The 11141-nt window shown below is 39.5% G+C and overlaps 2 protein-coding genes across 2 annotated transcripts; one reads left to right on the top strand and one right to left on the bottom strand.

Annotated features, from left to right (window-relative positions):
* Positions 1 to 38: 38 nt before the first annotated feature.
* LOC123962644 (tubulin beta-4B chain-like) lies at positions 39 to 2438 on the bottom strand. Its single transcript, XM_046038832.1, has 5 exons — positions 2278 to 2438; positions 1948 to 2056; positions 1133 to 1243; positions 558 to 802; positions 39 to 437 (listed from the first exon to the last, which is right to left on the bottom strand). The coding sequence occupies exons 1-5, from the start codon at positions 2332 to 2334 to the stop codon at positions 42 to 44; spliced, it is 918 nt and encodes a 305-aa protein (XP_045894788.1). The 5' UTR covers positions 2335 to 2438; the 3' UTR covers positions 39 to 41.
* Positions 2439 to 6822: 4384 nt separating this feature from the next.
* On the top strand, positions 6823 to 10118 carry LOC123962642 (nuclear exosome regulator NRDE2-like; the record flags this gene model as incomplete). Its single annotated transcript, XM_046038831.1, is given in 6 exon segments — positions 6823 to 6924; positions 7889 to 7991; positions 8343 to 8549; positions 8664 to 8804; positions 9098 to 9363; positions 9892 to 10118. Coding segments are annotated over 6 exon segments (1020 nt in total), but the record flags the coding sequence as incomplete, so codon positions are not given.
* Positions 10119 to 11141: the final 1023 nt, after the last annotated feature.

Genomic DNA, 11141 nt, shown 5'->3' with positions numbered 1-11141 from the left:
GAATAAGACAGACAATTTGATTAGTATTCATGTCAAATGCATTAAAAATACAACTTGAGTCTGATCTGGGTGGGTCTGATCCAGTCTCTAAAAAGGACGCCCCTGCCTCTCCACCTGTACTGCTGGCTGCCACGGCTAGTCAGGGGGGCAAAGCCTGGCATGAAGAAATGCAGCCTGGGGAAGGGCACCATGTTGACAGCCAGTTTCCTCAAATCAGCATTGAGCTGGCCGGGGAAGCGCAGGCAGGTGGTCACCCCACTCATGGTGGCTGAGACGAGGTGGTTGAGGTCACCGTAGGTGGGCGTGGTGAGCTTCAGTGTGCGGAAGCAGATGTCATACAGGGCCTCATTATCAATGCAGTAGGTCTCGTCTGTGTTCTCGACCAGCTGGTGGACGGAGAGGGTGGCATTGTATGGCTCCACCACTGTGTCTGACACCTGGAGTGGGAGCGTGAAGGGAAAGATGAGACAAAGGGAGGAAGAAGGAATAGCGTTACAGAAAAGCATGTGCAGGGCCAGCTGTGTCATTTTAAAACATTTTCACGTGTTATTGTGAACCTTGGGTGAAGGCACCACGCTGAAAGTGTTCATGATGCGGTCTGGATACTCCTCTCGGATTTTGCTGATGAGCAGCGTGCCCATGCCGGAGCCGGTGCCTCCTCCCAGGGAGTGTGTGAGCTGGAAGCCCTGGAGGCAGTCGCAGCTCTCCGCTTCCTTTCTCACCACATCCAGGACAGAGTCCACCAGCTCGGCTCCTTCAGTGTAGTGGCCTTTAGCCCAGTTATTACCGGCTCCGCTCTGGCCTGTGTTACGTGCAAATACAGAAATCTATCACTGCTGTGGTGTCAAAACCTCTTGGATATATCTATACTTGCAAAGTCAAACATGATTTACTTGCAGTGAGCAGTACATACACTGAAAGAACCTGGCTCATTTACTCATGCAGGACTGTGGAAAACTACTTTATGGATATGCAGCTTTAAAATAACAGTGACTATCTAATTATAATAATAATAATAATAATAATACTACATTTTATTCATATAAATAGGTTCTCAAAGTCACTTTACATGGTTTGCATTTCTTATAATATTAAATATATATATAAGTTATGTTCATATTTAAATTCTCACCAAAAACAAAGTTGTCTGGTCTAAAGATTTGGCCAAAGGGACCAGACCTCACAGAGTCCATTGTGCCTGGCTCCAAGTCCACCAGCACTGCACGAGGGACGTACTTGCCACCTGGAGATGAAAACACAGGTGGACAAATTAAGGAAAGATATGAAACAATTTACACAAATACCTGCTCACTTTTTCTCCTTTTTGTTAGTGTGCATTAAATACTTTCGAAATGTTGACCAAACAAAGCAAAGTGCTTTTTACAGATTTGAAAAGCAAAGTGAAATCACAAAAACTCTGAGCAATATATGTTTCGACATTGAGCTACCCGTTTGAAATTTATTATAAGGATTGGGTTGGCTGCTTACAGCAGACAGTTCCAGTAGAGCTACAGAAAGCACAAAACCAACACTATGAGTGGTTTATGAACTGTTTTTTGATATTGGGTGAGAAACGTGTTCATTTACATTACTTGTTACATGTTCCTCAGTCATAAAGTAAAAAAATAAACAAGGTTAGTCTTTTGTATAGGCTACATATATTACAATAAGTTAAAGCTAACACTCATATTTGGGTTGTTTTCGTTGGCTGGAGGTTTGTTGTTTTGTTGTAACGTTTTCATAGAGACGGGGCGACAGTAACTAGGAAGGAGAGCCAAACAGGGCACGCTGACTGGTTTCTAGTGGCTTCTAGCGGGAGAAGAACCGCCTGCTGGATGGCTACGGTACTAACAAGCCTTCCGAGTAGTGTTGAATTTCCTCGACTCCGTTAGAAATGAGATAATCTAACTCTAGCTCGGAAACCTTGAACAGCAATGTGAAGTTCACCTGTCGCCTCGTTGTAATACACGTTGATCCGTTCCAGCTGCAGGTCGCTGTCCCCATGGTATGTCCCGGACGGGTCGATGCCATGTTCGTCACTTATCACCTCCCAGAACTAGATTTGGGAAAAAGACACGACAGGACAACGGTTAAAGTAGCATGACTTACCCCTGCGAGTCAGACCAATCGGCGGTTTGGACACCAAGGCTACCGTTAGCTTCGAGGCTAAGTAACGTGAAGTTAAGCTCATTTATCAGCCCGCCCAACCAAATGTAACATTCACGCTCTTTTTTGTCATAGAGTTGAGACTTCACTGTTAAACTAAGCTATTCTAACCTTAGCTCCAATTTGGTTTCCACATTGGCCTGCCTGCAGGTGAACGATTTCCCTCATTTTGGTCGAAATGAAAAACTTCTGAATGACCGACACAGACAAAGTTCCTCCAGCGCTCCAGCAGCGAACTAACCTGACAAGGTGGAGCGCTGCCAACTACAACATGGCCGATTAACGCTATTGGACCAACGAACTGTCACTCAAAACACAACGGACATGTCATTGGTCGAGAAAACTTAGTGTCGAGTTTTGATTGGATGTTGTTATGTGGGACCCGTTGCCTTGGAAACACAAAACAGAATTCAGCACACACAGCAGCGTTTCTGCAGAGACACGCCTCTCTGCTTTGTGCAAAAAACAACAACTAAATCTTGATATTTAGTTTCTTTTTGACCGTGATCTCTAATAGGTGAACCTCCCTGCTGCTCAAAATATGATCATCTGTGACACAATCTTTCCTTTTTCATTTCACAATCTGTACTTCCCCCACCAAATCAACAAATTTTAAAAAAGTAAGTCTAGTGTGATTCAATGTTTATTAATCAACAAGTAGGCTATCAAAGTAATCCCTCACGTTCTGTCTCCATGGAAGAGAAGCAGTGAATGATTGTTATAACATGCTCAACTCATCTGACGCACAAGGGCGTTTCCTCATACAGTCAAGGGATTTAGCTGGTTTTCACCTGACCTTCACATATTTACATGTAGCCTATAAATTACAATGTTTATCCAATAAAATCAAATTATTAAAACCGAAGTCCAAGTTTTCTCCTTCATAAATTGGCTTTAAAAAACAGACATTACATCCAATGGGTGCAGCATTAGCTTTTATCTTTATGTTGAAGCCAACTCTGTCATGATAGCCATTCATACTGGAATAAAATATGTTCTACAACCTCAATATCTTTCTCACAAAACCCATAGGTATTATTGTCCCAACTTTTTTTTTTCATGCAGGAATTCATTAGATGGATAGGTGTCATTCAGTGTTTTAAAGCTTACTTCTTTGGCTTGGAACTGGATAAGATAAATATAATTTTCTTATTACAGCTTCATTTGTATATTCTTGCAGAGCATACTTTCTTCCCAGTTGATTTGGCTAATACTCCACATAAACATTTCCAATAAATGTATTAGTGAACTGCTTGCTAAGTTCTAAGTTAATATCTCCAACACAGAATGGCCTCAGATACAATACTGCAGTGCACCAAAGGCTGTTGAACCATTTTATTACATTCTCTAACAAAACAGCAAAGATTTAATTTATCACAGATTCTCCATAATGTAAACATGTCTCCATGAAATGGGTCACAGACCATTTTCCTCTTTCAATCCAAAGAACAATCATTTCTGAGTATCTTGTTCCACATTAGTGTATTAGTGTAAAGTTATCCTTATATACTGTATTAAGTTCCAATAAAGGAGAACTTGTGAAAGTCTGACAGTTTCACATGTGGTTTGTATGAATCATATCACAAACATCTATTCCTACCATTTTGTGAATAATTTCATTGTGGATGGAGCAAGTCGACATACAGGCGTAAGTGCAAAAAGGACAGCATATTAACAATAAGATACTAGAAAAGAAGTAAAATAGAAGCCAGAGATTTCAACGAAACTAAATTAAGCAGAGGCAAAAGGAACAGGAAAAAAACCCCAACAAAGAACGCTGCAGCCTCCTCCTCCCCAGTGAATGGCATTTTGTCACCTCAGCCTCACCTACGGGAGCCTACCACCTGGCCAGGCAAGTATAGGGTGAGCTAAACAGAGAGAGAGCATCACAACAAAAGAAAATAATTAATAAACATTAATGTATAAGAGTTGCTGCTCACATCACAATTTACTAATGGGCACCCATTCATACCAAATGAAAATAGAATTTAATTTACTGCAGAACTAATTTGCCTATCCCTCTACATCGTAACAATGCCCCGCCCCTCCCTACTGAGAAGACACAATGATGTTTTCACTATCCAGATTAAGCAGCTGGTCTGCCCCAACATCCCAGGCAGAACTATCACACACACACACACACACACAACAGGGTGAACCCCATCGTCGCTGTATGAAACAACAATAACACAAACCAAACAAGCTTTTGTTATTTATATGACTTGAATGTTAATGTATCGGATAAACTGAAACATTGGATTGCAATTAATAATCAAGCAGATGATAAAAATGCACTGTCAACGTTGGGGAACAGGGTCAGTGAAAAGGGAGAAAAGCAACCTCTTCCCAAGCCTCTTTAATTTTACCCTTATAACAAAGGTATCCACTCTGCCCTCTTCAGTACCATTGACCATGTCACCTCTTCTGATTTGCTTCCAGATGAAGCTATGCATTCAAAATTGTTTTACATTGTTCAACGTTTTTATGAATATTTGCTTTTTCCATTGTTTCTTTATTCCTGCCACAAACTGCGGTTCCTAAATGTGAACTGGGATTGGCCTAAGAAACAGGTTGTGCTTACCCAGCTGGTAACATGGCACTGGATGGAGGTTTGAGAGCTGACACAATAGGTAAGGTGAGAATACAACAGCCTAGTTGGCATTGCTGCTAAAAACAGGGCTGTGGCCATAAAAAGTGTGTGTGCATAAATCTACACTTTGAGTAGCAATACGTGTGAGTAATGAAACATTCAGACTAGAAAAGGAGAGTCTTGAGCAAAGTCCCGGAGGTCAAAGGTGCCTCCGGCCACACTGTCTTTCACCGACAGGCATCCTGGAATACACAACCATGGAAAGATTGTATTGTCAACGACACATAGTGGTCTGCATCATCCTCCACTTCCCAAGAAGAGACACTGGCCAAGTGGATGTCTGTTTCCAACCACATCCATGTGTCCAACAATTTACTATAACTTCACACCCACTTCACATAGTGATTGGACAGGTGTGTGGAGGTGAGATACTAAGCAAGGGTTGAACTTCTCTCTCTAGCTCTCTCTTCTCTTTTCAACTACTTTTGTGTGTACGAATGAGTGAAGCACTATGAATGCCTTCCAGGAGAGACTGTCTGAAAATGTGCCCTGTTATCCCCAGATTTAAACAATTATCACATCTCGCCCCTCTCTGTGACAGACATCCTGTTGAGTGTGGCTATGTGTGGGCCTTCCAATGTGGTCAGACAATACGTCGTACGAACTGGTTATTTTTTTAGCATACCCTTCCCTTAAAATCTTGTTCTTTGTCAGCCTACAGAAGCCCTCTTCACAATCTGGACCACCGTGAAGCCCCTCTGTGCTGTCCTGACCACAGTGTATATGTATAATACATTTTACAAATGCTGATTTTGTGTCTGTTCTTTGTGTGCATCTGTCCTTATTTTAAATGCTGAAGACGGGAATTAATATTGTGATAGCCACCTATTTCCTGTCCTTGACTACACTGCACAAGATGATTTTCTCGCTGTACACAGTAAAGAAAAGTTCTTTTTGTAAACATTTAACGCTGAAAAACCTGGACTCATTTGTAATTGTGAAAGAAATTGTGCAAAGCTCAAAGCCTTCTCATGGGAGCTCAAGTATAATTCCAACACACAGATCACAAGTTCTAAGAAATATTTCCACATTTAATATAAACTTGTCTTGGCAACTCAATGTATTTACCCCATTTATATGCAGTTTTCAGGGATCACATTAACCACCAGACTCCTTCTCCTCCATTTGATTCAGATTCTGCTCATCTCATTGTCAAATCAGGTAGAATAAATGACAACCAAACGTAAATAAAAAATTATTGTAGATGTAAGATTAGATCAAATATTGTGTTTTTGTGCACTACAAAAAAATCAAATAGAGTATTGTCTCTGAGCATTCATCAAAGAATAAACAGTTTCTGCTGATGTCCTTTTTTGTCTTTGGAGGAAGCATTTTCCTGGATAGAACCTTCAGTGCAACATGCCAAAAACTTATCTCATCTTGTTTGTTAGTGTAGATATTTAAAAGGTACAAACTTTCTTCCAAGGTATTTCCTGTACAAATTCATTCCAATAGGACAAAGTACATAGTGCAGTAACAGTTTTCTTTATACAAAATTCTTATATTTCTCTTTTTATTTCTCTGATTATCAGAAAAACACACCTTACATACAAATAAATTGCAATTGTTTTTTCTTGCAAGACTTTATTAATCCAAAACACATTTCAACTTCATCACAAATGAAGTCTTGAACATGGGATGGAAATCTGTCTAATATCAGCAATAAAGAACAATAAACAAAACCAATATTAACTAAAATACAAAAAGAAATGAATACAATTTAAAATAGAAAAAAGAAGATTGTATTAAATTGTTTTTGGGAAATGTATTTATAAAATTTTATTTGCCCATGTACTATTCTAGTTAGAGTTGATAAAATATGTCAAAACCATGAAGAAAAGAGAAAATATTGTTAATCTTTTAGGAAAATGAATTTTGTGAATAAAAAAATGGGCATCAAAATAATCACATTAACAGTAAAATCAATCTCGGGGTAATTAATTGGTGATTTTATGAATTGATTATTGTTATTTGGTCATTTTGTTTCAGTAAGCTGGCCGTCAAGTGACGTCATGTTCCCGCGACTGTTTATATGCGACACACCATCATGGCTCTGTTTCCAGCTTTCGCAGAAGTAGAGAGTAACAAAGTTGAAGATTCGTCCAAAGGTAGTTACTTCTTCATGCTTTAATATCGATTACTGTTCGCCTCAATACACGACTGTACCCTGTTGTCGTCATACTGAGTAGTAAAACCTGTTGAACACGAGCTAGCTGATCGTAGCTGTTGAAGGTGAATGACTGACAGACTAGCTTGACGATAAGTTTACATTCGGCCCCAGTGTTTCTTCAGAAAGCCAGGATACCGTTTGACTATTTGTCACCTTCGCGTAATAGACCAAGCAAAGAAATATAACTTATTATTAGAATCTTAGTAGTCTTAACTAAGAGCTGGCGACTGATTGTTGTCTTGTCTGTTAGCAACGCTGCATAAGTTACCAGTTTGAAAACGTTTTCTTGCATATCCATATAAATGAAGTTACCACAATATGGGAACAAAGCCTGATGACCTTCTCCAATGTGTATGTTTCTGCTAAAGACGGAGCCAATACACTTGCTGGATCCTTAATCTCCCCTTTACATATTATGATATTTTTTGGTTTTAAATGAAAACACGACCCTGTTGTCATCACTATTATGTCGCTTAACATGTTTACATGCACTGTTTTTCAATCTTGTTGCTTTTCTCTATGTTCTGTGGGACATAGAGATACCTGGTTCTTCAGCTTCACAGACATGATTGTATCATAATCCAGCTTCCTGATCCTCTGTGGCAGTGCAGGCATGTCTTTGGCTCATCCACATGCAGCAATTCAATTCAAATTAGCTTTATTGGCATGAATGTATAACAACAATACAGCAACTCTCTCATGTCTGTACTGACTGAGTTAACTCGTCTGGTTTCTGGCTTCCTAGACTCTGCTACTTACACTTGTTATGAATAGAACTTCTCCATGTAATCCTCACACTGCGTGTAAACACGTGCAGTGATAGTGATAATTACCATCAGGATCTCCATCCTTCTCCTGATAGCTGAATAGCTCTTTTTTTTGTCTCTACTCTCTCATTTTAGAATTAGACTGGCTACAAAATAAGAGTTTTCAGACCAGAGATGCCCTCTCTCTTCATACTCGTTTTTTTGAGACGACTGAGAGGCTCAACGAGAAGGAATCAAGGTACAAATCAAAAACGGAAGCAAGTTTCTTTCTTCTTTCTCAACATGCTTAAGCACACAACTTTGTAGTTTTTAACATCTCTTATATTTCCTCTTGAAACATATTTTCATAAATGTTGCTTCTGTACCATTGTTTATTCCATTTTTCTTATTTCTATGTTCTTATTCTTCTTTCTTGCATCCAACTTTTTATTCACTCTGTTCAGAAATTACGTTTTATTCTGTTACTTTTCTAGTACACATATTTACTTGAAAATAAGTCTTTAATTTAGCTTGAGGAAGGTGTTTGGTTTGAATATGTTCTTTGCGCCCCTGCCTCCCATTAACGCCGAGTTCACCTTATAATCCTCAGGGCGGGCAGAGAGGTGAGCTCTGTGGAGGAGAAGTCAGGGGAGGAAGAGGGTAACGTGCCACCAAAGAAGAAGAAAAAGAAGAGTGAAAAGAAGAAGAAAAAGAAGAAAAAACACAAAAAGAAGAGCGGGAGGTATTCAGACAGCAGTGGATCTGACTCTGAAACAATTTACCCCAGTGACCTCAAAAGGGAGGAAGAGGCAGATGGGTATGGACACACATGTTTACATAACACCTTCTTACACTATACACAATAGCACTGGATTACTTCTGGCCCATATTTATGGTTACTATGTTTGGGGTTGTGTGTGCATCCATGCAGGCCCAAGGTTGCTCCGTTAGCAAGTCGTTTCTCCTGGTTGGATGACCTCCAGTCGCCCACAGACCAGCCGTTTTGTGTGGACCGTAAAGCAGACGCAGCCAACTGGACGTACAAGTCCCTGTACAGGGGAGACGTAGCCAGGTAAGACATACACACAGTCTGCACCACGAGGACAGTGCTGTGACATCTATATCCTTGGATTGTTTTCAGTTAATGTAGGGTGTCTGTTTTAGTGACTATCCCTGCTCATGCTAACTGTCTGGTTCTACAGTTTATTACATATCAAAGCCCTTCAACAAATCATTGAGCTTGGGGAAAACCTCTAAACATAAAAGCTTCCATGTACTGGAAGTAGGTTTAAAGACTACAGTAACAGAAATGAAAACGTAATAGGTTATCATTTTAAAGATCATATTTGAAACTCTGTGTTGCAGGTATAAGAGGAAAGGTAGCTCGTCCTTGGGTCTGGATCCTCGCAGGCAGGGAGTCAGCTGGGAGGAGTCGGAGTCAAATAAGAAACAGAAAGGTGGGGACAAGAAGAAAGCAGCAGACAGATACTTCTCTGCAGTCAGTCGCCAGCTGCTGAAGTCAGAGCCCCCTGTTCCTACATTACCAACGATTCCTGAGTGCAGTGATGCCTCCTGCCTCGCCTCCTTCCTCCCGCTGGGTGACGATGAGGGGAAAAAAGGAGGAGAGATTGGTGAGAGATTTACCCACAACAGGCTTTACAAACTCCAAAACAATAAAAACAACAACCGTGTTATTGTTATTTCAGTATGAAAAATGTTGAATACAGTTTTGTCCATGTCATTGTAAAGCTGCTTACACACAGCATGACTGAAGTTGGTATACTGCGAGTTCAAACTCTATACAATCATACAAACTGAAACAGATTTTAGTCAAATATATCAACAGCGTTACGTTATTTCAGCAGCCCTAGCTGTAAGAACCAAGGAATTAAAGTTTTAAACTCTCACATTCTTAACAGATAATCAGTACAAATACCCAAAGTAAGGCTGACCTGATTTGGGGTATTAGAATAATGGCTTTAGTCGACCCTATGAAGTTTGTAATGTGTCGTCAGCTTGCAGGGATTGAACACTACAATATTGTATTAAGAACATTTCAGGATTTGAGTGTACTTTTTCTGTGTCAGAGATCTCTGGCCTTTTTATCTTTTCATATTAATCCTCTCATCTAACCCCAAGCCTTTCATTTGTCAATCCAGGTGACAGAGGGCAGACATCGGCAGCAAATCCACTCGGTGTGTATGACTCCTCTACTGCCCTCTGGCTGCAGGGGAAGGGAAAACAGGACCAGCCGGAGCAGCAGAAGCAGGACGTGCAGACTGTGCAGAGTGCAGCGATTTTGACTGGGAGGACTGAAGAGTTTAACAGGCGGCTCAGAGAGCAGCCAGCAGACACACAGCTATGGATAAAATTCATACGATACCAGGTAACTTTTGTTAATATTATTCTGCTTCACATGTCTTAATTCTTTTCTCTGTGGCTGACTGTTCAGTTCTACTGGATTTCTACCCAAACTCATTTCTTTAAAAGAAATTAAGAGTCACAAATAAATATACATATATATAATTTTCCATTCTCTTAAAAATGGCCTAATAGTTTTCTCAAAACATCAAACGTTACTCAAACAAAATATGCATATCTCAAAATGATGGCTACAGGTGACCCAATTGAAAATTGGCTACAGTCCGAGGTTGCAAGACAAATTTACCCAAAGATTAAGTTGAAATTTGAAAGATATATTGCAAACTAACCTGAATTTATACTTACTGTAAAAATGTTGACTTTACATGTGGTGGGCGATAAATCACATGGATGTTTTGAGGCCCTCTATTTATTTATTTTGAAACTTGCAAATAGTGTGTTCTTCTGGATAACCTACTGTATGTAAAGCAAAAGCAGGGAGTCATTTAGCTGTTACAGACATGTTTCATTACCTTGTCAACTAAGATTTTGGTGACACCAGAATGTATGTATGACACCAGATGGTGTTATCATTATAAAATTATTATATTATACTGTTTATTGCTTTTTCATTCAAGTCATTCTTGAAGTTACTCCTATGCAGCATTACCTTTTTTTTTTATGATTAACATTTTATTGATTTTTCAGAACATTTAAACACACACACATTCCTTCCGAAAAATAAAGCAATACTCATACAACAAAATAGAATGAAAGGAGGACGTGGCACGCCCATAGACAAAAACTAAATACATTTAGAAAATAATAGAGAAAGTAAGGTAAATAAATAAATAAAAAAATAAATAAAAATAATAATAATAAAATAAAATAAAGCAGTGATGCACCTAGCCCTTGAGTTACAGCCTTGCCTAAATGTAGGTACCGTATTCTATCCAAAAGTATCCATCAATCATGTTTCCTAGTTAAATGCTATGTTTTTGAGCTGGAACGCTGTTAAACCTTCAAGGTGTACGAATGAAACTTCCCC

The sequence above is a fragment of the Micropterus dolomieu genome, linkage group LG23, assembly GCF_021292245.1.
Source record: "Micropterus dolomieu isolate WLL.071019.BEF.003 ecotype Adirondacks linkage group LG23, ASM2129224v1, whole genome shotgun sequence".
Classification (NCBI taxonomy): Eukaryota; Metazoa; Chordata; class Actinopteri; order Centrarchiformes; family Centrarchidae; genus Micropterus; species Micropterus dolomieu.
This window is presented reverse-complemented; position numbering and strand designations above follow the sequence as displayed.